Here is a 25,055-nt window from a genome sequence, read left to right as displayed (position 1 = left end):
ACATGCATGGGGAGTGTCCAGAAGAGGGTCAGCTTTGGAAACAGGTTGCTTCTTGTTTGCCTTTATTACAAATTGAGAAATTCCATGTGCTGGATGAAGATCTTAATTTCTTGCAGGGGAAGAAACTGCCCCTGTTGGCTGGCCTGACTATAGGCACAGAGCTGTTGGTGATGTGTTAGAAGCCTCTTCATTCTCTCCCCTGGCATCGCCGGACTGTGGACATTTTTGACATTATTTTTAGAGATCTTTTGACTCCTAGATCCATAAAGCCAGTGAGTGACTGTGAGGACTTACAGTGTACTGAGAACACCTAGTTACTCTTTGATTACATTATAGTGGCTTGACCATTTGTTACGAGGCCTTAGTTAGAAACAATGGGAAGAGTAGCACTGAGCACATTTTGGGAATGGTGAAGGGGTTTTGTTATTTTTTTATTTTTGTACTGTTTGGAAAACATTCACAAAAAAGAAAATATGCATGTTGGACACAGTTAAGAGTTACAGATGAACAAACTTTTATCAGAGAAAAACTAGACATAATATCCCATTTTGCCAAACTTAATACAAAAAGAGCTCCATAACTATATGAAGTTAAAGTGGCCAGACTGTTTTTGCTGTCATGCTGGATTCTATTTTTCTACTTTTTCCCTTCCTTTTTGATTTACTCTGGTTTAGTGCAGTAGACACTTGCAAGAGGAATTGCTCGAGGCAGAAATTATTCCATTCTTACCATTTTAAAACCTTTATGCAAAACCTCTTTAAGGCCTTTTTGTTGTGATGTGTTTTGGAAGGGGTAAGTCTACTTGCAGTGCCATACAATTCTCTCCATATGTTTGGATTATTATTTTTTTTTAATTTCTGCATTACGTCAGATGAGAGATATTTGAGCTGAGCCACAGGGATTAAAGATTGAAACCCAGAGAAGCCGAATCACATCCGTCATATCCAGCTGGTTTCAATTCTGACCCCTCGCACCTGCTTTTATTTATTATTTCTGCTGCTGATGGGAACAGGCTCATTTTTCAAACTTCAAACCTATTCAATAGGCAAAAAACGGGAACTTGGAGCTTTTTCGTTTTATTGTTAATGTATTCTCCTCTTGGACTCACTGGGAAGAGGCAAAGAAATGACAAAAAAGGCTGTTTCTCTGCTGCCATTGTGTGTTTTCATTTATTCTCTATGTAGAAGGGATGATGTCCCCATTGATTTATTTCACAGCTATATCTCATTCCAATGAAAGAACTCTCAGTCTCCAAGAGGTTCATTGGAAACTAGGCAGGCTGTAGATCTATCAGTTGATCTAAGAATGAAACTAAATTATTCTTTCTCTTTAAATGCTTTACTTTTCAAGTTTTCAAGGCCTTTTGTGATGCTAGTTAACGGCTTTAATATTAACCTTGCGTTGGCAATATTTGCACATAGACTAAGCCAAGCAAGATATATAACAAAATTAAAAAAAACAGCAACACAGTTTGTGCTGGACTGTGCAGCAGTAAATGCATTCTGCACAGATAGGTCTCTGAAATGCATTCCTTAGGGTACAAGAGCAAATTACAAAAATGAAAACATTGTTACTTTTTACTACATGTCATGCCAGGGTGATTTTAAATAAACTATATTAAATATATTTAATCAACACCTGTTCACCTTAATAACAGACCCACCCACCTGTATAAGGGTGGTCTGACCTGCTCAGGTTTAGGTGTAATGATTTTTCATGAAAATAATGCTTTGCAAATGTTCAGGAAAGGGCTCTGGGGTAACCCAATCTCTAAAGTCAATGGTGCACAGTGCATTCTTGCTTTTTAAACTTTGGAGTATGTCGTTTTTGACTATGACTATGTCATTACGTAATTTTGAGGACTCCTTAACCACAATTTCTTGAATGTTGTTCAGTGTCAGGGAGTTTGAGCACAAAACAGACTTGCTGAGCCCCTGTGAGCTTGCACTGTCATAAGTGACAGACCACTTTTATCACCTGCATCAGAAAGGAAAGCACTCGACAATAGGCGTGTTTGCAAAAATATAAACTACTCTTGTTCATCCTATGCTGTAGCAGTGAACCAAGATGATTAATATTTTGGTGATTCCAATCTGGGAAGGTGTTAAATAGAGATTAATTCATGGAAGGTTTCATATAAAAGACATTCTGATAAAAGTGAGTCAGATTTTCAACAGGTGAAACTCTAGGCATTTTGTGTAAAATACTGTATAATTCCTGTACCTAGCGAGCACACTCTTGCCTATATATCCACATGTATGAACTGTATATACATTGCATATTCAGGTTTCAACATTTTGTAGAAAAGTAGTGTATTGCAATTTCGTTAAAAAAAATAGTTTTGAAGGTTCAGAAACCTCAGACATATTCCTAAACCGCAATTTGTAAAAAAAAAAAGATGTAGGCAACAGTAAACCGAAACCGATCTACACTGTATTACTCCAACATGCATTAAAACACGAGTTAAAAATATATAATTTGTACAGCATTTTCCCCAAATGCATTCTTCTCCACTAGTATAAGGGGACTGTCATGTAATTCACTTATTCTGAATGAAAAAAGCAGCTCAATTAGTATGGTGTTTGCTGCAGGCTTTAGATGACTGGGAATTTAACCCCCTGTGACTCAATTTATTTATTTACCTTTGATAATCACTCCCTGGGCACTGTCTTTGTACCTGCGCTTATTCAGAGCTCACCGCAAGCTGTGTTCTCCATTAATATTTATGACATTTACATTCTGAGGTTCAATCATTTGTTATATCCATTACCCCAATGAGGGCGTATTATGAATTCATATAGGACAGCCTTTTGAGAATTACTGTATCGTTTTGTGGAGATACTACCTCATGTTAAAGAAATGTCTTTAGGGAAGTTGATCTCAGGAAAGTTTAGTTGAAAGAAAATGAAATAACAATAAAAATACTGCCGCAGGATCCTCAGCTTTAACTGAAGAGGGACATGTTTGACAAAGAAAGATAAATCAGGAAAGATGCAGCTGCAGTTTAGAATGTTTCCCAGATTAAAGCATTTTTAGGTCTCTAAAGGGGTGCTTGGTAATAACCCTCCTGAGGTCATGTGCGGCAGATCTGGGGACCTGGTTCAAATTAAATTTACAAACAATTTCCAAAATGTTTATGTTTCTGAGAATAATACTCATTTCTTATGTGGCTTGGAATATATGTACAATTTTCTGCCTTTCTTGAAATAAAAATCGGCAAATTGAAGTTCCTATAGAAATACTTAAAAATGGAGATTGACATTATTTAAAGCTGCTATGGGACTGAATTTTATTGTAGAGTTTACTGTGAAGAAAAAAAATAGTGTAATATTAAGCTAACTGCATGGTTTAAGAAACCTTTAAAATCTTACCTTTAAATACAGGCCCTTTGGTTCGCAGTGCTATTAAAAGTTTCGCCTGACTGCTATCCCAAAGGCCTGTTAGCTAGGCCTGTGAGGTGAGGTTGTCTAGCAGGGTGACACATTGTTGTGGCACCAGTGTCAATCATGAAAATTGCACAGTATGAAATCAGTCCTTTTGTAACCTTTTTTCTTCATTGGTGCTTTTCTATCTTTTGTTTAATGAACAGAGGGGGAAAACGGTTTTCAAATTAATTGGATCAATGATTAAAATGTTGCATCTCACATGGGTGAATTTAAACAATAGTAGCATACAGAAATTACAGGGTATCCAGACGTCATTTGGCACTTGTATAAAAATTCTCATCTGTGTGAGGTCTCCTATTTCAGATTTTTTTTAACAAGAAATAATGTCAGTCACCGTCTGGATATGAGACAGCAATCGATCGTTATCAGTTTTTGTTTAATCATGGACTTTAAAATAATTTGTTTGAATTTAAACCTTTCAATAAGGTTAAGGGTTATGATAAAGTTTGAAATGCAAATTGGAAGTTGCTCCTCTTTTCGGAGAAGCTGCTGTGTTTATGATCAAGGGTAGTACAAATAGGGAGAGTGTGCTTGGAGCTACCTGATACCCACCTTTAAATGTGAATAAAATGTTCACATTCTGTTTCCACTTTAACAGTTTCTAGACTATACAAAAATTAAAGATAAAACTAAAAAAAGCCTGCAGGTATTATGAGTCAAGACAAGTCATGTAAATGACTCAAGGTTTGGGCAAATAAAGTCACTTTGCTCCTCCTCGCAGTAACAGATTTTTTAAACCTGGTTACCTCTTCCACTCAGCAAAAAAACAACACAAAGCCATGTGCTGTATCCACAAAGTTGAGGTTACAGGCATTTCACATGGAATAACTTCTCTGTCAGTTCCAGATGGGTAATCGCCTATGCAGTTACACGCTGTGCTCTACAATTATGGAGGAATGCGCCCAAACACAGTTGCTGCACTAAGTTCCCTGAGGGAAGTAAGTTGCTGAACTCTACATTAATGAAAAGTTGTTGTTTTACATAAAAAAATGTTAATTATGTTCTTTCTTCCAGCCAGGATAAGAGTTAATGCATTCCTTCTTTTATATACATTTGGGCAAGGGGTCTTGTCAAAGAGTCACAGATCTTAGGGTAGTCTCAGACTAAACCAAAGAGCACTGCAGCCCATTAGATTACATTAATAACAATTTTCTTCAAAGGTTTACATTTAACTGGCATGCTTCTTTTGCCACCACATTTCAGCTTCAAAATATACATTGTGATATGACAAGGTCACAATCTGTAACCTATCCACTTAAGCATCCGGACAAAGTCGGCAACATAAAAACAAGAGCTTTACACAAAAGGGAATAACGGAACATTTCCAAGTCATTACCTCCATAACAGAATAACCCCCACACCATAATAGAAGCCAACTTACTGCCCTGGTTTTGTTTTGCAATTTTTGATGAATGTGAAATGTAAATCACACTCGCATTTCTAGAGGTTCTTTAATGAATGTCTGGCGAAACAAACTGAGATTGAAAACTGAAAACAACCTAGTGTGCGTATAATTTACTGCAACACAGCTGAGGTTGTTTAAACTTCCTTCCTATGCTGTTTTTGCTTTCTGTCTGAAAATGACAAAAATTGATGGGTGGAAAATACGAGGATTAAACCTAGTACTTTCCTAGTCATACTCCACATTGATGTTAACCCATTTTGCACTAGAACTTAGATGTTCATCATTTACTATAATCACCTACACAATATTGACTGCTCATCCTCCAGCTTAGACTCTCCTCAGCCTAAAATTGCTTTAAATGTTTTCAGTTACTACTGCAAAGAAAAATGTCTTCTTCTCACAGATCATAGTGTGAATCTTACATTTAGCCAGTCCTTTAACACAGTTATTCGTAGCTGTTTCTGAAGTTCACTCCATGTGGGACAGGTTGAATCCTTTCTAACTTATTAGAACAGAAGTCTTCATTTTCCTGCTGCTTCCAAGGGGGATCTTTTGCATTGTATTTCCATAGGTCAAGCAGGGGTCAAATCTTCCCTATGCACTGTTTTTCTGATGTAATGAAGTCATGTTTTGGAACACATACTGTAGCCAATTCTAACTGGGATTTGCAATGTTCATTGATGGAATACAGAGAGTGCATCATTAAGAGCTCAGAGTTATAGTGAGCCAGATGCAAGACTATATCAGTACAGTTCCAGATCACAGGGCTCCTGTTGTAGCCTTCAGCAATTTAAGGATTTCTTTCCAGACTTTCAAAGCTTTAAAATTCTCTTCTGTTTGAACACAGATATGCTGGACTGGATTCAATTTAATTCTATTTATTTATTTTTAATCTAAAGCAAAGAAACTAGAAGCTGAAATAACATATATTTCTATGGAAGATCAAGCAGATGAGTCTCCTGGAAAGCAAAAATGTGCGTTTGACCTACAAAATACAGCTTATTACAAAGACCATCCCTTTATATTCAATGTTCTGACTTGAAACTTTGTTCATCTGACTTTAACCTTCAGAAAGATAGTTACACATCAATTAAAATGCTAAAAAATATCCTCATTATTTTTCATTTGGTGAAAGAAAAAAACCAACAACAAATTCACACAATACACAGTATATTTAAGACGTTTTTATACTCCAGTTACTCAAAGCTGTTATACATCTGCCATAGCTTTAGATATCTTCCTTCTCATCTAGAAAAGGCTTTTACATTTTGTTTAATGCTGCGTACACAGTATGTGCCTGTCTATATTTGGCTATGACCATACTTTTGCCAACTGAGTTTTTCTGAATGCTCAGACAGCAACTTACAAGTAATTATGGAACAAGACTATGATGGGGAAAAAAATAAAGCCATGCTTTACATAATCTATGTTGTTTTTAGTGTGTATTTTGTTCAAGTGTTTTTAATCTAAATTAATCAGAGTATTTTTTCAGACTTTAAATGCATTTAGAATTCTCCTTCCTGGACTAATTTTGTGGCTTGCAGAATACTTTAAAAAACTGCTGAAGTTCAAAATTCCCAAAAGTAATGCTACTTTTTTCTATACATAAAAATCAAACTGAGAAATTAAGAGTGGATTAATTTAACATTGTCTCAAGTGTTAAATGAAGAAATGTGTTTTTCTCAGAATGCCCCAGATTTGAAGTGTTCCTTTCTGGCTTTCCTCCAATAACTAGACTTTTCCCTTTGACAGGGCAAGTGTAAATGACAGGTTTAGGAGTTCAATTTAGATGGTTGTATCAACTATTCAAGCTGGATAAAAAGCCTTGAACACTTCCATCAGCCTGGACCAACAGCTGATTAATTTATTATTCGACAGGCTCTTAATTAAAATAATTGCGCTGTTAATGAGGTGGGTGGTCGTCAGACAACTGCACAATCACCTCCAGCCGAGTGTTTTATTTCAATCTTTTTTTTCTTTTATTGCCATTTTTAAAAGCATTCTTAAGAAAACTTTTCTCTCTCCTCATTTTCAAGCTCATTGGGTTCTGTCATGTTTGTCACGCATGGAGGCCCATATAATCTCACAGAATCTCCTAAATACCTCAACAGCAAAAATGGGGGAAAGCAACAACATATCTATAAAATGAAGAAGTGACTGAAAGCCATTGAACAAACTGGTGTGATGTTTTATGAAGATGTGTTTGAATGAAGACTGAAACAGTTTTCAGTGTTTGTCTTAAGCAATATAAGTACTGTACACAGGTCACACAGAGGTCAGAGCTTCTTTCAGCATGCTTGTGTCTAAGCCAAGTATGCGAGTATTTTCAAAACCAGCAAAACCCTGCTCATCCAGTCTGTGTTTGAGAATTCATCATGAAAGTGCACTTTCCCTCAAGGCAGAATGTGTTACTATACACATTTTTTTAAAAACACAGACCCAAAAAGTGCAGCAACCAGCAATTTTAGGTTTGCTATCTCCATGATTTGAAGAAACATTGAAAACCTGCCTTCATAAAGAAGCTATTTTCTTAGCTGTTAGCATTACCAAGACAGAACATACAAAAATATGTGTTTATGAATGATCAGAATGCTACAGTGCTCTTGATTGCTCAACATTAAGAGCCAAATGCTTCATTGTGAATTCTCTCAGTTTTTTACAAGGTTTTGTCATTTTCATTTTATTTTACTGAATTTGTTCACACTAATATGAGTTGTCTAAAAGAAATGTTCTTCTCCTGCATGTTTTCAGTTTTATAAAATAGGAGACCATGTGTGTGATTCATGTACCTATGATATACTGTATACACATGAGAAAGTTCTATAATGGTTTAGATTTAACAATGTGATTCAGATGAATCTCTAGGACTGTTTTTTACTGTGCTCTGTGTTAAAACGCAATCTGCCATTTCTGGGACCTTGCTCTTATGCACGAGAATTTGCTTCTGGCACATCCACATAAGCAGAGTCATATTTTAATATTTTGCCTCAGAAATGATTTCCGAAAGCCCACACCAGGTAAGGTATGCAGTTTTATCTTCTATTCAAGGCCCTGCTTCTTAAAGCTTTTATAGTTTTGCCACACTGAAGCAAAAGGACATCAAACGATTTGCCCAAGGTCATGTAAAGAGTTAGTGCTCCAAAGTGGGAATGTGTGTATCCCTTTACGTATCACTGAATGAATGAAAGACAAAATCATGGGCCATCCATCGATATATATATATATAAAGCATGTTTCGTACATAACTTCATTCCTGTCATAGTGTTAGGAGCTCATTCACATGCTCCACTTCAGGAATTCACACACCTACACAGGCATTTTTGCCTGTCTGAAAAGCCTAAGCACTTGTGCCACAATGGGCACTGATTGGCACTGCGCTCAAAGGAGACAGGTGCTGGCACACAGGAAGGAGACTACAAAGAGACCTGACTAGATGAAAACATGTAACTGTCAAATCTCTATGGGAAAACGTGGTGCACATTCCACCTCCACTCACTGTATAATTAAGTTAATAACAAGTGCTCTTATTCCGGGATCTCGGCACTGTTTCCTATCACCACCTGCCCCATTTGAAGCCTGGCACCAGCTGGTTACTTTTTCAGCACTTTGCATATGTGGATACTTGAACAGTGGAAACAGGTTTTGAAATGGCACTGCTGGTTGGAAAACTAAAGCCAAGGTTAATGGGACTGAGACTGCCTGGGATAAACTGTAATAGGAAAATGCGCTAATCTCAGAAAAGTAGTGATTAAATACAAGGTGTTGATGGCTCAGCTTGTGGTACAGATGTATCTGTCAAAGAGCCATCAGAACTGTACTTACTATTTAAGGTAGGTCGCTTGATCTTCTAGAAAGCATTCAAGTGCTTGTAATCTTTTTTACTCTTTTTGCATGAGCATTAGAATAAAACAGTTGGCTTGATTTAAATGTTAAAAATCAAATACCCCTAAGGAGCTTCCTTCCTTTTAGTGAAAGTAACATGATAAAATTATCATTTTCACATGTAAAAAATCTGTCAAGTAAAAGTACTAACTGACTAATGCACCAGGCCTCCTTATTTCCAGAATGACATACATGAAAAACTTGAGCCAATATGATTTTAACCCCCTAGAGTCAGACACTTCAGGCTCTCAAGCTGGAGTTTCCAAGGTAACCTCAGCACAACAAATACATTTGTTGTTACATCTTCAGTGTCTGGAATGCTAATGGCTCAATGCCCATTAAAAAAAAATAGGAGTTATACTATTTTTCAGAGAGAGAGAGCTAAACGGAATACATATGCTAAAGGTATGCAGAGGGTTAATTCTCTATAGAGTTTGATATATAGTACAGTTTAAAATGTGGTTTAATTTTGATAGTCTGGTGTAATATGCAGTTTTTCTGCTGCCATTTCAGATCATACTACTTCATGAAGAAAAAAACAAGATTTTTGAGGTCATCTTAAAGTCCTAAAGTCTTGATTTGTGCACATTTGAATTCACAGATACTGGCAAAGTCCAACTGCAAAGTTGACATGCAAAGTCCACCATCTGCATTTCAGTTCCACCATGGATTAATTTATTAGAGTTGATCCACAAATTAAATAATTATTACCATTTACTCTGAAAAAATAAATCCATAGTTTTTTTTGTTTTGTTTCACAGGTGGCTGATCAACAACAATGCAAAAAATTAAGCAATAAAGTCTTTTGCAATGGAAATTCTTAACATGCAAAATAATTATTTGCCCAAACAATAAAAGTGAAATTCCATCACTCGTTATAAAATGCTTGAGTAGGCCACTAGAGAGCATTCGGGAGCACTACAGAAGTAATCTGGGACAAAAAGAGAAAACTCCTACTGTCCAATTATCTTCCAAACACTGGATACGGGCAGAATAAACCCCCAGTGGGTTTGCCCCCCTTAATTATGCTGTCTTTGATTGATGTGGGATGTCAGGAGGGGAAGCAATTAACTAGCGATTTGTTAACTGTGAGAGTTTACATTGTTAGAGGTTTCCAAAAAGGAAAACTTGCTTTCTATTCAACTTTCTGGCTATATAGTAACCTTTTTCTATAGCTTCTCATTTTGCTATGTCCTTTGCAGAACTCCTAAATAGCCTTTCCCTCCCAGCTGTCTGCTCAGAAAGGAGAGACTGACAGAGAAGCAAGCCACCCTCAGAGCAATATCCTGCCAGTGCTAACACCTGGGACTCTAACCCTGCTAATGCCATGCTGTGTACATAGTACACTACTACCAGTCTTCTGAAGAAATCACTAAGTGCTATTTAATCTAATGTCAAAAATAAAATCACATAAAAAAACACCAGTAATGTATTTAAAGACTGTAATGTGCTATTAACACTTTATAGTTTTTTTTCTATTTCTGCACTAAAATGTGAAGCAGTGTCCAGTAACTGAGATGTTGCACTAATAGGCAAATAAATACATGAGACTAAAATGTCAGACTTTTTTTTGCTTAAAGTGTTGCGATGTTTGAATTGAGCGTTCCTTTTTGGTTCTGATTGCTTGTATTCAGAGAACACGTTTGAAAACAAATAATGCACTTCAGAAATAAAAAGGAAAAAAACAACCAAGGACTTTAATTTGATAAATGAAACCTCAACGTTTCAAGTTCCAGTATGATCTCTGAAGGAGAAGTATAAGGGTCACCCTTTTACACATGCTGTGACATTACACAGGAGGATGGAAGGCACATATTTCAATATCAAATTTGCAGTTCATAAAACAAGTCCCTTTATCTCGGCATAAAAGCCAAGATTCCTACCTGCTGTCAGCATTCTTCTCCTGGGATGATGTCAGTTTCTCTGCTTTTTCTGAAGGCCCTTTGCCAGCTGGCTTCTTCGCTCCTTTTTGCTGAGGGATGAGAAAAATACTCATAGTTAAAAACGAAAAACAAAACTTTTGAATTTCAGATAAAAGAACATGATGGCATGTTCCACAAGCAGTTAACAATATGATCTTATTATCAAGGGCAGAGAAAAACAAGGAAATTGCCAAAAGGAAACAGAGGCTTCACCCTTCATATCCTTGGTTCAAATACTTTATTGCCTTTTCCTTTGCACTTTAAAGCACACACATACACGTGCAGAACAACAACATAAGAAGGAACATAAACAGCATTCAAATTCAATTACAGTTCACAATGATACACAGTGTTGTGTATTGCAAGTCTGGCTTCTTATTTTCACATGTAAGGCAATATTTGAATGGTTGCTTCATTCTGTAAAACAGCTATACTGTAGCTTTCAACGAATAGAAAAACTGCAAAGTTTTAACATAACATTGAAAAACAAATCATACCAACTAATTGGAAGCTTAATTCAGTTTTAAGTTCATACAAAGAAACCTGCATCCTTAGCCTGCACAGATGTACAACAAATCATATTTTAGAATATAAATGATCCTGTTGTAGGGATCAGTTTCTGCACCAAAAAAAAAAATATTTATTCATCATTGAATCAATCACTATATTTCAGACAAATAGCAGCACAAACTTAAAATGATGAGCTCAAAAGCAAACAACCACCTTTGAGGAACATTCCCTAATACCTCAGATCTTCAATTTTAATGAAAACAACTGCAAAAATAATCCCTTACATTTCTTTAGCGCTTTTCTGGACACTCGACTCAAAGCACTTTACAGGTAACGGGGACTCCCCTCCACCAACCCCAATGTATTGCCCTACCAGGATGATGCGACGGCAGCCCGAGTGCACCAGTACGTACAAATCAGCTATCGGGGGGAGGAGAACACAGTGATGAAGCCAATTCAGAGATAGGGAGTATTAGGAGGCCATGATAGGAAATGGGAAATTTGGCCAGGACGCTGGGGTAACACCCCTAGTCTTCTCGAGAAACAACCTGGGATTTTTAATGACCACAGAGAGTCAGGACCTCGGTTTATGTCTCATCCAAAGGATGGCACCTTTTTACAGTATAGTGTCCCCGTCGCTATATTGGGGCATTAGGACCCACATAGAACGCGGGGTGAGCTCCCCCTACAGGCCCCTCTAATACCTCTTCCAGCAGCAGCATTAGCTTTCCCAGGAGGTCTCCCATCAAGGTACTGGCCAGGCTCACACCTGCTGAGCTTCAGTGGTCTGCCAGGTGTGAGCTGCAGGGTGATATGGCTGTTGGCCTGTCTGCAGCCCACAATTACAGTTAATGCTGGCCTTGTGGATTTCTCTAATCACACAAATCAGTTTTTAATAAAAGTATCTATGTCATACCTTCTCCATTTCATCCACCAGTAGAAAAGGCTGGTAGTTGGGAGGTGGAGGGGCTAACATGAGATTCTGGAATTTTGCACGTCCCGCTTCAACTCGCTGATTGGCTGGAGGTGGGTGCCAATCTTCTTCTAGCTCTGAAAACCTACGTAAACCTGCAACAATACAAGGAAGGTGACAATAGATAAGATAAAATCACTTCATTAGCCATGTACAATTTCATGCATTAGGAATTTGTCTTTTCGCATACCCCAGCTTGCTCTCCATGAGACACACAGACAGGGAGAGAGAAGCCTGGGGTCAGAGTGCAGGGTCAGCCATTTATACAGCGCCCCTGGAAAAGCTGGGGTTAAGGGCCTTGCTCAGGGGACCAACGGAGTAGGATTCCTCTGCCGGCCGCGGGATTTGAACCAGCAACCTTCCAGCCACAGGCGCAGATCCTTAGCCACAGTGCAACCGCTCTGCCCCACAGTCTCCTCCAATCAAGAGCAGACCGTTCAGATCATCCAGTTGGTTTTGTCAGTAGCTAATTGATCCAAACGTTTCACAGAGCTAGTGTATCTGCCCCAGCAGCAGGGCAGGGTATTCTTCGTCCATACTCCTACACCTGCCTGTATAAAGAAGAGCCTCTTCTTATTTTTTTGCTCTTCCTCGTAGGTTCTGCTTGTGTTTTCTAGTTGGTTCACTTTGACAATGCATTTTTGAATACACGAATCAGGTCCCATTGTAGTCTTTTTTTGATCAAGACTAAAAAGGTCTAGTCATTTTAGCTCATCATCTCCTTTGATATGATTTAAAGATATGATTTAAACTATATTTTCAAAATTGCCTGGAAGATTAAAATGTTTTTTACACAAACATTTAAGTCTTTCTCTCTTTGATATCATTACATATTTGTAGATTATATTTCTGTTACCTGCAATATGCTGTATATGCCTGCAGATAGCATTATTCTAAAAATTATAAAACTGATAAAAAAAACCTCCACAAAAAACAGAAGCAATCACATAACTATTCTATAAGGAAACTATAAGGAAAGGGGCTCCAGATCACTAGCTCACCAGTTTTGCAGATCACTGGATTCACTAACTACACTGAAGAAACAAGTGGTCTCACTCGCATTGGATAATAGTTAATTTGTCAGTAACAATGCTCAACTCAAATACTGCTTCTTAAAACATGTTATACATAGATTTCTTACTTGCCCTGTGGGCAAACAATGTCCAACCTGCTCATTGAACAATGACCTGGGGTGGGCAGTTTGCCCATAGGGAAAATCAGACTGAAGGCCTTTCTTCAGTTAAGTGGCAAGTCACTATTCACAGTTCACTTGAAGTAGGCACTGAATTCATTAATACAACCACTGATGCTGGCGATCAAGGTATCACTGAGCTTGTAAACATCACAGGATTATGGGATGTCTTGCCTCATTGACCAAGAATTACTGTCACAGTGGAGCGTCTTTTTACACATTACTTTGTTTTTTTACAGAACAAAAATGAGTTTCCTGTCCAGAAAATATTGGTTATATCAAGGGAAGAGGGATCAAACTTTAAAATCCACTTTAAATGATGTCCATTTCAACAGTAGCTCTTCAAGACTGCTTGCTTCTCCGCATCCACCAGGCTCCCATTTGTGTGTCTCCTTGGAAACCCCTGGGCATGACATCTTACAATATGTCACAGTGCAAGGAAGCACTAAGTGCCCTTTCAGGCAGCATGGAGTGCATTCTCCAGCAGAGCAGCTTTTTTACTTAATGCATTCTGAATCGAAAATTGCACTGACTCCAGTTTAGCTCAGCTACAAGAAATTGTTCCTATACTGAACCAAAATTAGCCTTAATGCAGAGCAGACAACTAGAAATGAAATAGGTCATTAAATAACTTTGCTGCTCTATGGGTGGGACATACAATCTTATTTGAACAAGAGTCTTTATTTTAAAAGGTCTCAAGATCATTACAGAATTGTCGTTTCCAGAAAAAAAAAAAACTTAAATCACAATGAAAGAACAGAAGTATACATTTTACCTGCCTAGCACAATAGAGGATTTTTCAGTTTTATTTATTGAATCTAAGAAACTCCTCCAAGGATAAGGAATAAATTGAGCAGCCCAAACAGGGCTCTCTGACGGATACACTTTGCACTTCTGCTCTGCATACACATTCAGTACAAACAGTAGCTCTTACAGAAAATCATTCTCCAGAATTAATACCTACAGTTTTGCTACTAAAGAAACCACAATGGATAATTAGCTCAATAGTTTTACTTCACTTTGAATTATGTCAAGAAGTATTGGTATCAACATTTAAAAGTAGAGTAATTTAAAACATTGATACACCATGCATGATTCTATGAAACCTCCATAGAAGATTCTCAAGGGAGGCTTCTTTGAGTTGTGCACCTTTCTGTAGTTTTTCCAGCTAGAGCTAGGAACTGACTCGAACAAGAACAAAGCCATGCAGCAGTAATACAACAGTATTTCTAAAAGCACAGAGTAGCATTGCAACATTAGCTACACGCTAAAGACCTAGTAAATAATGAACGTGCCATCACTGAATCAGCTCTAAAGCCTTTTTTCCTTCACACTGATAGAAGACAGAAGTATATCCACATGGAAAACAAAGATACGACCTGGGAGAAAATGTATGAAACATTAACTAGAGGAAACCTTTATTTATTAAAAACTGTAAGCCTCTATTGTGGCAAAGCAAATATTAAAATAGCAGTGAGGTATTCGGGGAAAGCATGCCAAAAAAAGCTGGATATAATTTCATTTCAATAATAATCATTTTTCTAAAATAATTACGGAAGATTTAAGTGCCAAGTGGCATTCAAAGCAACAATCAGTATGATTTCCTACATTAACTGCTATTACTAGCCATTACTTGCCCTTCAAATACCCGCTGCTGTTTAGCAGGATTAATCCATTGAGCCTGTTTCTCTCGATTTTGCTAGTCTGTAATTTCCTGTACATCTGGATGCGACACTCCTGCCAAAACGCAGGCTTTCTTCCCTGCAACTTCGGGGGAAGAGAGAAGCGCATCTTTAAGAAGCAAGGCTGGAGAGGAGCAGGAACCAGGGAGAGACCAGTCTCTGTCTCTGACCCCCCGTGTGCGTTTTTTAATTAGAACAATTATAACAAGACCTGCTGGATAAAGGTTAGACTCTTGCCTCAGGGACAAACCAGCAGGTACAACGATCCCCCTAACTGCCACAGAGAGGCAGAGCAATGTGACCTCCCCACATGACAGAAATGTCAGTTAATTATCCTTTTTTTTTTTTACAGCCAACTCAATTATAGCCCACTAATCACCTGAAGAGGGTTGCAGGTAAGAAACTGAGGGGGGGGGGGGGGGGGGGCACATTCATTGCATGGAGGGAGGGAGCTCATCACTACTACCTAAGACATCAGCAATCATCATTAAATCTGCAGATGCAAGACCTAATAATAGTATATAAACAGTTATAGGCATTTTATGAGCTAATCTATGTGAAGTAATATTTTCATCATATGAAAGAGATTGGTTTTATTGGCCTGGCGGGAGATATAAAATGAGATTTCGAAAGCTTGGTCTATTTCAAAGGTGACCAGCTGCACATCACACCTTTTTTCCCCTTTTTGTCCAAAGTTGACCTCAATTAGTCCAAATGAGAACTTCTTAATGAAAGCAGAGGAAGAGCGGGCGAGAGCAGTGGTACTAACCAGAAGAATTTTACATGCTCCATCCAACATGGCTGCTGCCAGAAGAACAAACACTTAACAGGAAAGAGACACTGACAAAAAGCTAAAGGATCTCCAATGAATGTACTGACACTGATGTCACCATGTTATCACAATACAGAACATCGCTGCAGAACTGATCAGCCTGCCATTCTCCTTTTACTGAAAATAAATCTGTCTCACCCACTCAGATGCATGTGGCCTTCAAAGTGTACTATGAATGAGTCTTAAAATACTATTACTTATTTCACTTATAAATTTTATAAGTGAAATAGAATTTTATAAATTCTATAAAAACTCACATTTTAACTCACATAATTGAAATCAGTGACCACTGGGCTTTGTTGTGTTAGAAAAATAGTTACCTAGAGTATTTGGGAAGCATCAATAATTAAATAGTTGTTTAAAATACCTTTGAAGTATACACTATATACTATACTGCACTCTATGAATGTATAGAACCTAACGGACTTGGTGAAAGGTCTTTAAAAAGAATAATGTTATACTCCAGTATAAGTGTGTAACTCGCCATAGTACAGCTTTAGGAATGTATCGCTAATTTGGAGTTAATTTGTAGTCTAACCTTTTACGTCTTTTCTTTTCTATTCGAACAGGAACACATTTAATTCCTAAACATATATGCTGCCTAATTATTTCTGCTTAAAATTTTAAAAGGCTAGAAATGTAACCATTCATACTGTGACAAACATAAAAATGCAAAGTGCCTCTTCATTACTCTTTTTTTATTTGGGTTGAATTGACTGCATACAAATTCTCTCTTTGACCTAATTCACCATGCCACTGAACTCTCTTTTCAGGCCTCTCTATGACTGATAAATACAGAATTTCTTTAAGAATATTTGAGTTGTTGATTACAATAACGCAGATATTCTGAAAGGCCACATGGGACTATCCAAAACCTTTTCTAATAAACAAGAATATCACAATTAATTACAGTTGCAGGATTTTTGTCTAACCCATCGAATAATCAGCTGTTTCGAGTTATGGAATCCAACCAATAGTGATTAAGGAAAATACAGATTAAATCAAGCCTAATATAGGCAGATAAGTGAAATTCTGCTTTTATACTAAAGCTTTATAATTATGTCTGAGGAAGGATTTGTCTCTGAAAAAAATAGTTACATAAGTAATGGATGGCAACATTCATCTCTAGGAAAGAAGTGGACAGAAATGCAGAAATAAATGTTTTCCTTCTGTTTTAAAATATTTCATTGATATTTCAGTTGCTATGCTGGAGCAATAAACATTGGTGTTTCTTTAAATAGGGAACAATATCTTGTGGCACTTATCAATGAATAACATCATTGGGTTTGTAACTAGAAAAATTCAAATATAAAACTGAAATTAAGTGTGTCCTTGAGTAACTTATATTTTAACTGAAGTTGACTGAACTATTTCCACAGTTAATCTAAATTCAAATTTTGATATCTATTACAGAGGAGCAATGGCTGTAACCTCTCAGGACCGCAGACATGGTTAAACCGCAAAGCCCTGCAAAAACAGATCTTCAATTAAGACACAACCCTCTCCACTAACTCAGACCACTTTCATGTGCCTGAAAAACATGAGTTGTCCTGTAACCAATGGACACAAGTGTTGTTGTTGCCAGAATATTATGAAACTCAATACTTGTTGAGAGCTTAGGATAATACCACACCTATCTATAGATCTTATGTCATGTGTGTTTCCATTCAAAACTCTCCTTGAGGTGGTTGTTTTTTTAAATGGGTGGAAAGTATGTTAGAGGGGGTGTCATTAAAGACATTTATCCAGGAGAACACAGCGTAAGTTGTTGACAGTTTTGAAATAGGATAATCACAGAATAATTATTTAACATGTTTTTAATTTTTGTGGGGGCACAGAACATTGGCCTTTATTATATTGTTCCTGGCTAAAGTTTGGACACAGGCAATCTGCCACATATAAGAAACAAAGAGAGTTCAAATGTATACTAATACACAATCAATTATATATATATACACACTGATGGAAAAAAGAAACGCAACATTTTCTGGAATGAGAATACTATAGTTAGAGCTTATGTACTTTCACAAAATGTTGTCAATTTGTTTTAAGGCCTCTGACCAGCAATACAGCTTGTGCAGTGAGGCATTGCAACTTGCCAATCACAAGAAAGCTCGTAAGGTGCACTTTTACCCAACGAGGTTGAGGTGGAATAATGCCTGATCGCATCCTTTAAAAAGCCTTAATTCAAAGCTTAGGTCACTGCAAGAAAAAGGCCACTCTTAGTAAGTTTTCTGTGTATTCCATAATGTCTCAAATGTCACCAGAAGCAGGGGAGAGGGCCATTGGCATGCTGCAGGCAGGCATGTCATGTGGCAGCATTGCCAGACACTATGGAGTAAGCAGCTCCACTGTGTCCCACCTGCAGAGAAGGTTTCAGCAGACCGGCAGGACAGATGACCGTCCAAAATCTGGTCACCCTCGAGTGACCACACCAGAGCAGGACCGACGCATCAGACTGGTCCATCTGAGAGATCGTTTCAGGTCTGCCACCCATACTGCTGCTGAAACTGCCGGTAGACATAATGACATAATGTGACAGGACAGTGAGGCTCCATGCTGCTGGCCTTAGAGCAAGGCGAACTGTCAGAGGCCCTCTGCTCACTGCTCCTGTAGTCACACCCGACTGGCTTAGGCCAGAGTCACTCTTCAGCTTGTTCCACGCAGGCGGGAGGGCCAGAGTGTGGAGGAGGAGGTGTTGCGTTTCTTTTTTCCCTATCAATATAACTATCTATGCATCAAGACATAGAATAGGGGTGTCGTTTTGGTATGGTAAGCAGCTCTGGTGCTTCAAAGCTCTTAGGTCCTGGGTTGGAGTCTGACCTGGGGTGCCTCATGTGTGATCTGTTTGCAAGTTGTCCCTGTGGCAGCTTTGAGTTTTCAGGAGGTGCTCCAGTTACCGAACATTGTCCAAAAACCTGTGGCTTAGACTCACTGGCATCTCATAATTCTCCCCGGCGTGTGTGCGAGAGTGAATATTTTCATAGGGATCCTAAAGCAGAATTCTAAACAAATACTCAGAAATGTACAGGTATTGTATGCAACATTTTTGTAATTCTAAGCAGCTTAAAGATTTAGAATTAATATGGTCAAAATCTGTTTGGCAGTTTTGAGCAAACCTGGGACAATACACAGGGCAGATGCAGCAATGCTGCCGTAACCAAGGCTTAACAAAAACCAATATAGCCCGCAAATTGCTGTAGTATTGTACTGATAAATACTATAATCAGAATTCACAATGTACTAAATTAGAGCAAAACAAATACCCAAAAAAAGAAGGAAAAAAATGGAAAATTGCATCACAGTGGCAAGATTAAAGATGAAGACTATTGTTGCATACCGTCTTGCTAACTAAATACAAAGAAAAAAGGCCTTGTAATTAGTTGAGTATTTATTGGGTATTGGGTATTTTGACTATATTTATTATATATTATATTTGGTATACAGTATCAGCACAAAAGCTCAGAGTTAAGGTACTTAAATTCATGTCAGACTTTGAACATGCTGTTCATCCACTACTGCTTGAAATTCTTTCCATCTATATAAGCCAGCTCGGATGTGCTCTGCAGGGAAGAGCTTTAACTGTTCTTGGTTCCTGTTGAACTTGACTCAGAAGGAGTGGTATAGCTCTGGAACAGCAATTTTCCTTCCTCTCAGTAGACCCATCCTGTATAAATACCACCCCCTGCCTCGCCATCCCTCTGTTACAGCAGGTGCGAGACCTTTGGCAGACTCTCGGCAAGACAGCAGTTCAGGCACCAACTGCACTCTGCTTTGCAAAACTAGGAGGGATAAGGAGGCAATCTTTCTTCAAGGAGTTCATCAAAACACACAGAAGAGTGTCCGTTACTTAGTAAAGTGTTTTTCTATTCTCTTTTCTTATGGATGCCCCAGTCAAATTAGCACTTGGTACATTGACACTAGGAGAGGTGATTCACCTTGCTGCAGTTCTCGAGTAAGACTGATAAACTGCACAAAAAGATAACTGTAATTCAGTAAATATGATATTTACAGGAAAAGATGTTATCAAAAGAAATTGAAACGTGCATTATAGCAATCTGCCTCTGAGAAATGATCACCTGTTCTTTCTATTTTACCAAAAGAAATAATCTTGACATTTCCCATGTTCTATATGCATACTCTACAGACAAGATTGTGGTTTTCTTTTTAAAGACTGATATTTTCTGCGCTATCAGATTAACACTGAACACTGAACTGAAATAAAACAGGGAAACAAAAGGACTGATTGTGCTGCATTCCAAGCACTTTTTTTAAAAAAAAGTCGGAAAGAAGCAAAAAAATAATAATTTCAGATAAGGCCTCCGTCTTAAAACTGAATAAATAAATATATCAAACATCACACGCCTTAATCTTCACATTTGACAGCATTGGGGGAAGAAAGAAATGTGCTCTGTTTTTATAGCCTGCCGGAGTCATCGACAGTTTAGTTTTGCTAGTTATTCTCCCCGACAAGCAGATCTCTATATGAGATAATGCCTCATGTGAAGCAGACATTAGTTTTTCTTTCTTTTTTTTTTTATAATTGGATTCTGCACTATTCATCATTCATGTACATTTTGTCTAAGAAATTGTCAAGTTACCTTTTTATTAGACAGAAACACTTTAAAGTTCATTACACTGTACAGTATTTGAAATGAATTCAATCTGCATTTGTTTGTTTTCTAAAAAGACGTCCACCCCATCAAACCTTATACAGTAACAATCCGCGGTTAATTCTGCCTTTTAATTTAGTGAAAAGCTGATGTCAATTAAATGAGATTCAAGAATTGTTTCTACCTATACCAGCAGCTCATCTCTTAACCGCCAGCTTTGAGAGTGAGAAACCAGTAAATTTCTCTTGAAGGACTTCTGGTGTCATAAAGACCATCTTTGATCTCCTCTACAGAGAATCTTAACGAGCAGAAACAAGGCTCAAAGATGAAAGACCAGAGCAACTTGGAGCAAGACAATATTTACTTAACTAGCAAGAACCCCCGTCTCTGTTTTACTAAAGTTCACAGAAATATGTAATCAGATACTTCATTGTAATTTAAGACTGATTTCCGAGGAACAGAGATTCTAAGACGAGGAACGAACAGAAACTGTAAACCAAAGGTTAAGAAAAGCATCGTTAAATCTGATGCACCCTGCTGTATCAATATTGTTATGAATATGGAAGGTTAACATGCTGATCAGAAGATAAAAGGACTTGACTGTAGAAATTCGGGTTTTTTGAATAAGCTAACTTACCTCCTCTTCAGTTCTGGACAGAGTTATGGGTTCTAAGTAAGATGTAGATCCAATTGTAAAGATCTCCTTATCTTACACTTGGACATCACCTTGAATTTCTGAGGCCAGGCAGGATGCTTCACATGCATTTGATTCTTTGGCAATACTTGGGGGCTTGCCATCCACCAGAGGGTTCTTTCCAGTCATCCGTTTACAGTATATACTGTAGTTTCTTCACCGTTAATGTAACATCTCAGAGGATATTTTCCCAAAAAGGCAGCCATAAACAAGGAATGGAAAAAAGTCCCCCACACTGGTGAAACAATAACTAGTTGCTAATAAGACCAAGAAGGGCTTCAAATCAAAATGCATTCCTGCCCCATACCAATTTAAATTAAACCCATCAGTCACAAGTGTTGAAGAAAAAGATATGAAGCTATTCATTAAAAGTAAAAAAGAAAAAGATCTATTGCAGCATATCAATCAAAATTATTCTGTAAAAAAAAATACTTTTTGTTGTGCAAAGAACAATATGTAAAAAGCATAAATCTTATTGTGCTCCAATATGCTTTGGAGAGCACAATATAAATTTAAAAATTGAAAATGTAAAAAAAAAATAGTTCAAACCCCATTAATGGAGTTGCTTAGAATAATGGAAAAATTTTTTTTGCAAATATGCAAGGCCCTGCAAAAGTATTCACTCTTCCTATGGTGTCCCATTTTGTAAAACTCCAAAATGATGGATACTTTTAAAACCTATTAGTCAAGCTGAAAACTTTCAACAATTAAGATATGTTACAGCAAAATGTTAGCAATAAGTCGAGAAAAAAACCTTAAATAATTTGATTTCATACATATTCACAGTATTCAAGCCTGTCAACTCAACATTTGGTGGAAGCACGTTTGACAGTAATTACAGCTCTCTCTCTTTTTAGGTAACATTCAACCAATTTTGCAAACTCTCTTGATGCAATTGTTGCCCATTGTTCTAGACCAATGTGCTCAAGCTCTCTCAAGTTGCTTGGGGATCCCTTATGGACAGCAGTTTTCTAGATGTTCCATAAATTCTTCAAATGTATCAAGCTAGGACTTTGATCGGGTCACTTTGGTCTCGTTTTTAAACTCACTGTCCCGCTGAAAGGTGAATTTTTGTTCTAGTTAAACAGTAGGTTAGAAGCAGCCTTTCCTCTAAGATTTGTCAGCACTTTGCTCCTTTATGTTCCTATCAGTCTTGACAAGCTTCCCAGTCCCTGCTGATGAGACGCAGAACTAGAACATAATGCTGCCACTACCACATTTGCCAGTAGGGATGGTGCTGAATAAATGGTGCACTCTGTTGGGTTTACATCAGATGTACAGTACCACCTTGCATTCAGACCAAATAGTTTTGACTTTGTCTTATTTGACAATCTTTTGGCTGCATGTTTACAGTATCACTTTGATGCTTTCTTGCAAATCTCATTCTGGATTTGAGATTTTTTTCAGTTCCCTACAATCCCCCTTTATGGAGTGACCCTTGGACATTTTTTTCCATCCCAGCCAGTGAAATCTGTAACTCAAAGTTGCCGTTAGCCTCATGGAAGCATCCCAACTCAGTTACTTCCCTGCTTAGCTGCTTGATTTGGATGGTCAGCTTGATCTTGGTCATGTCTGGGTGCCTTCCACCTCTTAATGGACTTCACCATGCAAAGAAGAAATTAATATTAGGTCTTTGGAATATTTGATACCCTTCTCTTGATCTGTCCTTTCAGCTCTGTCCATCAGTTATTCAGATCCTTGTCTTAATATATGAACCTTTGCTTGAAATGCATGACCTGCATGAGGGACCTGACACAGACAGGTGTAATTATTCTGACATCATGTGAACTACTATTCCTGCACACAGACAGAGCACTCTCACTAATTGTGTGGCTTAAGGAAATTGGGCACCTAAATTGATTTAGGTTTTGTCAAAGCAAAGGGCTTGAATTCTTATACAAAAATGACTTACTTCTTGTTTGTTTTCTGCTTTGAATGTGTGGAGTAGCTTGTGTATATAACAAATACTAATTGCTACTCAAGTGTCACGGGCGCAAGCTTTAAAGCAGCAAAATGTGAAAGCTGCAATGATTTAAATGTTTGCAAAGCACTGCAGTTTTGTCAGGTGACTTTTCAAAGGCGTGATGTCCCAGGAGCAAGAATTAACAAATGAAAAGCATTATTGGAATTTACCACCTAGCCACCTTGACAGAGGTATAACCACCAGGGCTATTGAAAAAGTGTTTGTACTGATACGTTTGCACCTCTACCCAAGCATAAGCACAGTGACAAAAACTGCAAATAAATCCTAGAGTGCCAGGAGATCTTGAACTGCCTGTGCACTTCCCACTTCATTTGCCACAAGGACACACTGGTATTAAATCACATTACTGTTAAAATAGCTGCAGAGGCACAGGAAGGTTTTGCAGAATATAGACTGCAAAGTGCATTAAAAAAGGAGGGGGACACAGCAAATTGCCTTCGGCACCAGCAAAAAACATGGACCATTAATTTTAATATTAAATGTCCCCTACTGGTTTTTAATTTTGTCCTTAGTAATAAAAGAAGGTAAGCTGAGGTTATCACTCCCTTGTTTGCCTAAAAGCCATTTTTTTCTTTCCCTTTGGATACCCTGCCATTGAGAAATCCAATTACTGATCAAGGTTTGAAATGCCCCAGCTTGCTGTATTACCATCTTGAAATGACGTAATCTTGTTTTTGGACAGGGAGGATACACCAAGAGTCTTTTTCAAGCAATTCGTACTTCAACAGAGAAGCTAAAGGAAAAATGCTAATGGAAGTTTAACATTACATGCATAACAATTTTTCCCCATATGAAACTTTAGAAAATATTTGTTAAAATTGAAAAAATCTCATCATGTACTGTATGTTGATATGCTGTACATTCTAGATGATGCCCAAGATTTAGGAAAATCTGAAAAAAAAACCTGTGTAGTATGCTATCACCTTGCAAATTGGAAAATCCATCCATTCGTTTTCTAACCACTTCTCCTAATTCAGGGAGAAAGGAGGACTGGAGCCTATCCCAGGCACAAGGTAGGACAGAAGACCAGGACAGGACCCAGGACAGAATGCCAGTCCCTCACAGGGCACACACACACTCAAACAAGGGCCAATGTCCCCAAAAGCCAATTAACCTAACAGTATATTTATGGACTGTGGGAGAAGAGTAGAGCACCTAGAAAAAAAAAAACCCCAACACAAACAGAGAGAACATACGCCACACAGATATCACTCTAGGTCTGGACTTGAACCCAGGGTTCAGAGCTTTGAAGCAGCAATGCTAAACACTGCACCACTATGCCATCAGTGTTGGAGAATAGTTCATCTTAATTACTTATTTTAGTGCACAGAATCAAATTTATGGAACAAGTAAAGGTTTACTCCATTCTGAAAAGAGAAGAAAAGAAACCGTTTCAGCTGTGGAGCCTTCTTCAGAAGTGTGAATAAAATGTATGCCTACTGGACGGATTGGCTTCTTCCCTTTTCATCTCATACTTTCAGCTGAAATTTTAAACCCACACAATGTTAGTCCAAGGCTGGAAAACTGAAAGTTTTAAGCTGTGCAGTATTTTGAGCATCTACATATTGCTGTTTTTCCTTTTTTTTTGGCCTGTCAATCAATTCATGTCCGTTCCAACACACATAATGCAGCAGCAGCAGAACTGAACAAAAAGATAAAAAAGCAGCCAAAAAACCCCAGAATAAATCACCTCCAAAAGAAGCAATTAATTTAAATTCAGGAAAAAGATGCACAATTGGCTAACAAAGGTGAAAAAGAAGAAATAAAGGAATTTACACACCTAACAAAAATTATCTTTAATTAGATCTATAGTGCTTTTTGATAAGAAACTGGAGACTAGCAGAAAAAAATAGTTATATAAAGAAAAAGTACACAAATTTTCAGTTGTCTAGCTTCCACTAAACCTCATCTCTCCTTTTG

The 25,055-nt window shown here is 37.7% G+C and overlaps 1 protein-coding gene across 1 annotated transcript in view; it reads right to left on the bottom strand.

Annotated features, from left to right (window-relative positions):
• The window catches only part of LOC148817599 (MORN repeat-containing protein 1-like), a 73,016-nt gene that overhangs the window by 18,508 nt on the left and 29,453 nt on the right, over positions 1-25,055 (bottom strand). Inside the window, exons 9-10 of the mRNA XM_088938494.1 lie at positions 12,082-12,233; positions 10,617-10,705 (exon numbers count right to left, since the gene is read on the bottom strand). Of these exons, the coding sequence (XP_088794620.1) occupies positions 10,617-10,705; positions 12,082-12,233 (241 nt within the window). The remainder of the gene's footprint in view (positions 1-10,616; positions 10,706-12,081; positions 12,234-25,055) is intronic.

Source organism: Atractosteus spatula, chromosome 20, assembly GCF_055471065.1.
Source record: "Atractosteus spatula isolate fAtrSpa1 chromosome 20, fAtrSpa1.hap1, whole genome shotgun sequence".
NCBI classification, from domain to species: Eukaryota; Metazoa; Chordata; class Actinopteri; order Semionotiformes; family Lepisosteidae; genus Atractosteus; species Atractosteus spatula.
The sequence above is the reverse complement of the archived record's forward strand: the minus strand, read 5'-3'. Positions and strand labels throughout refer to the sequence as shown.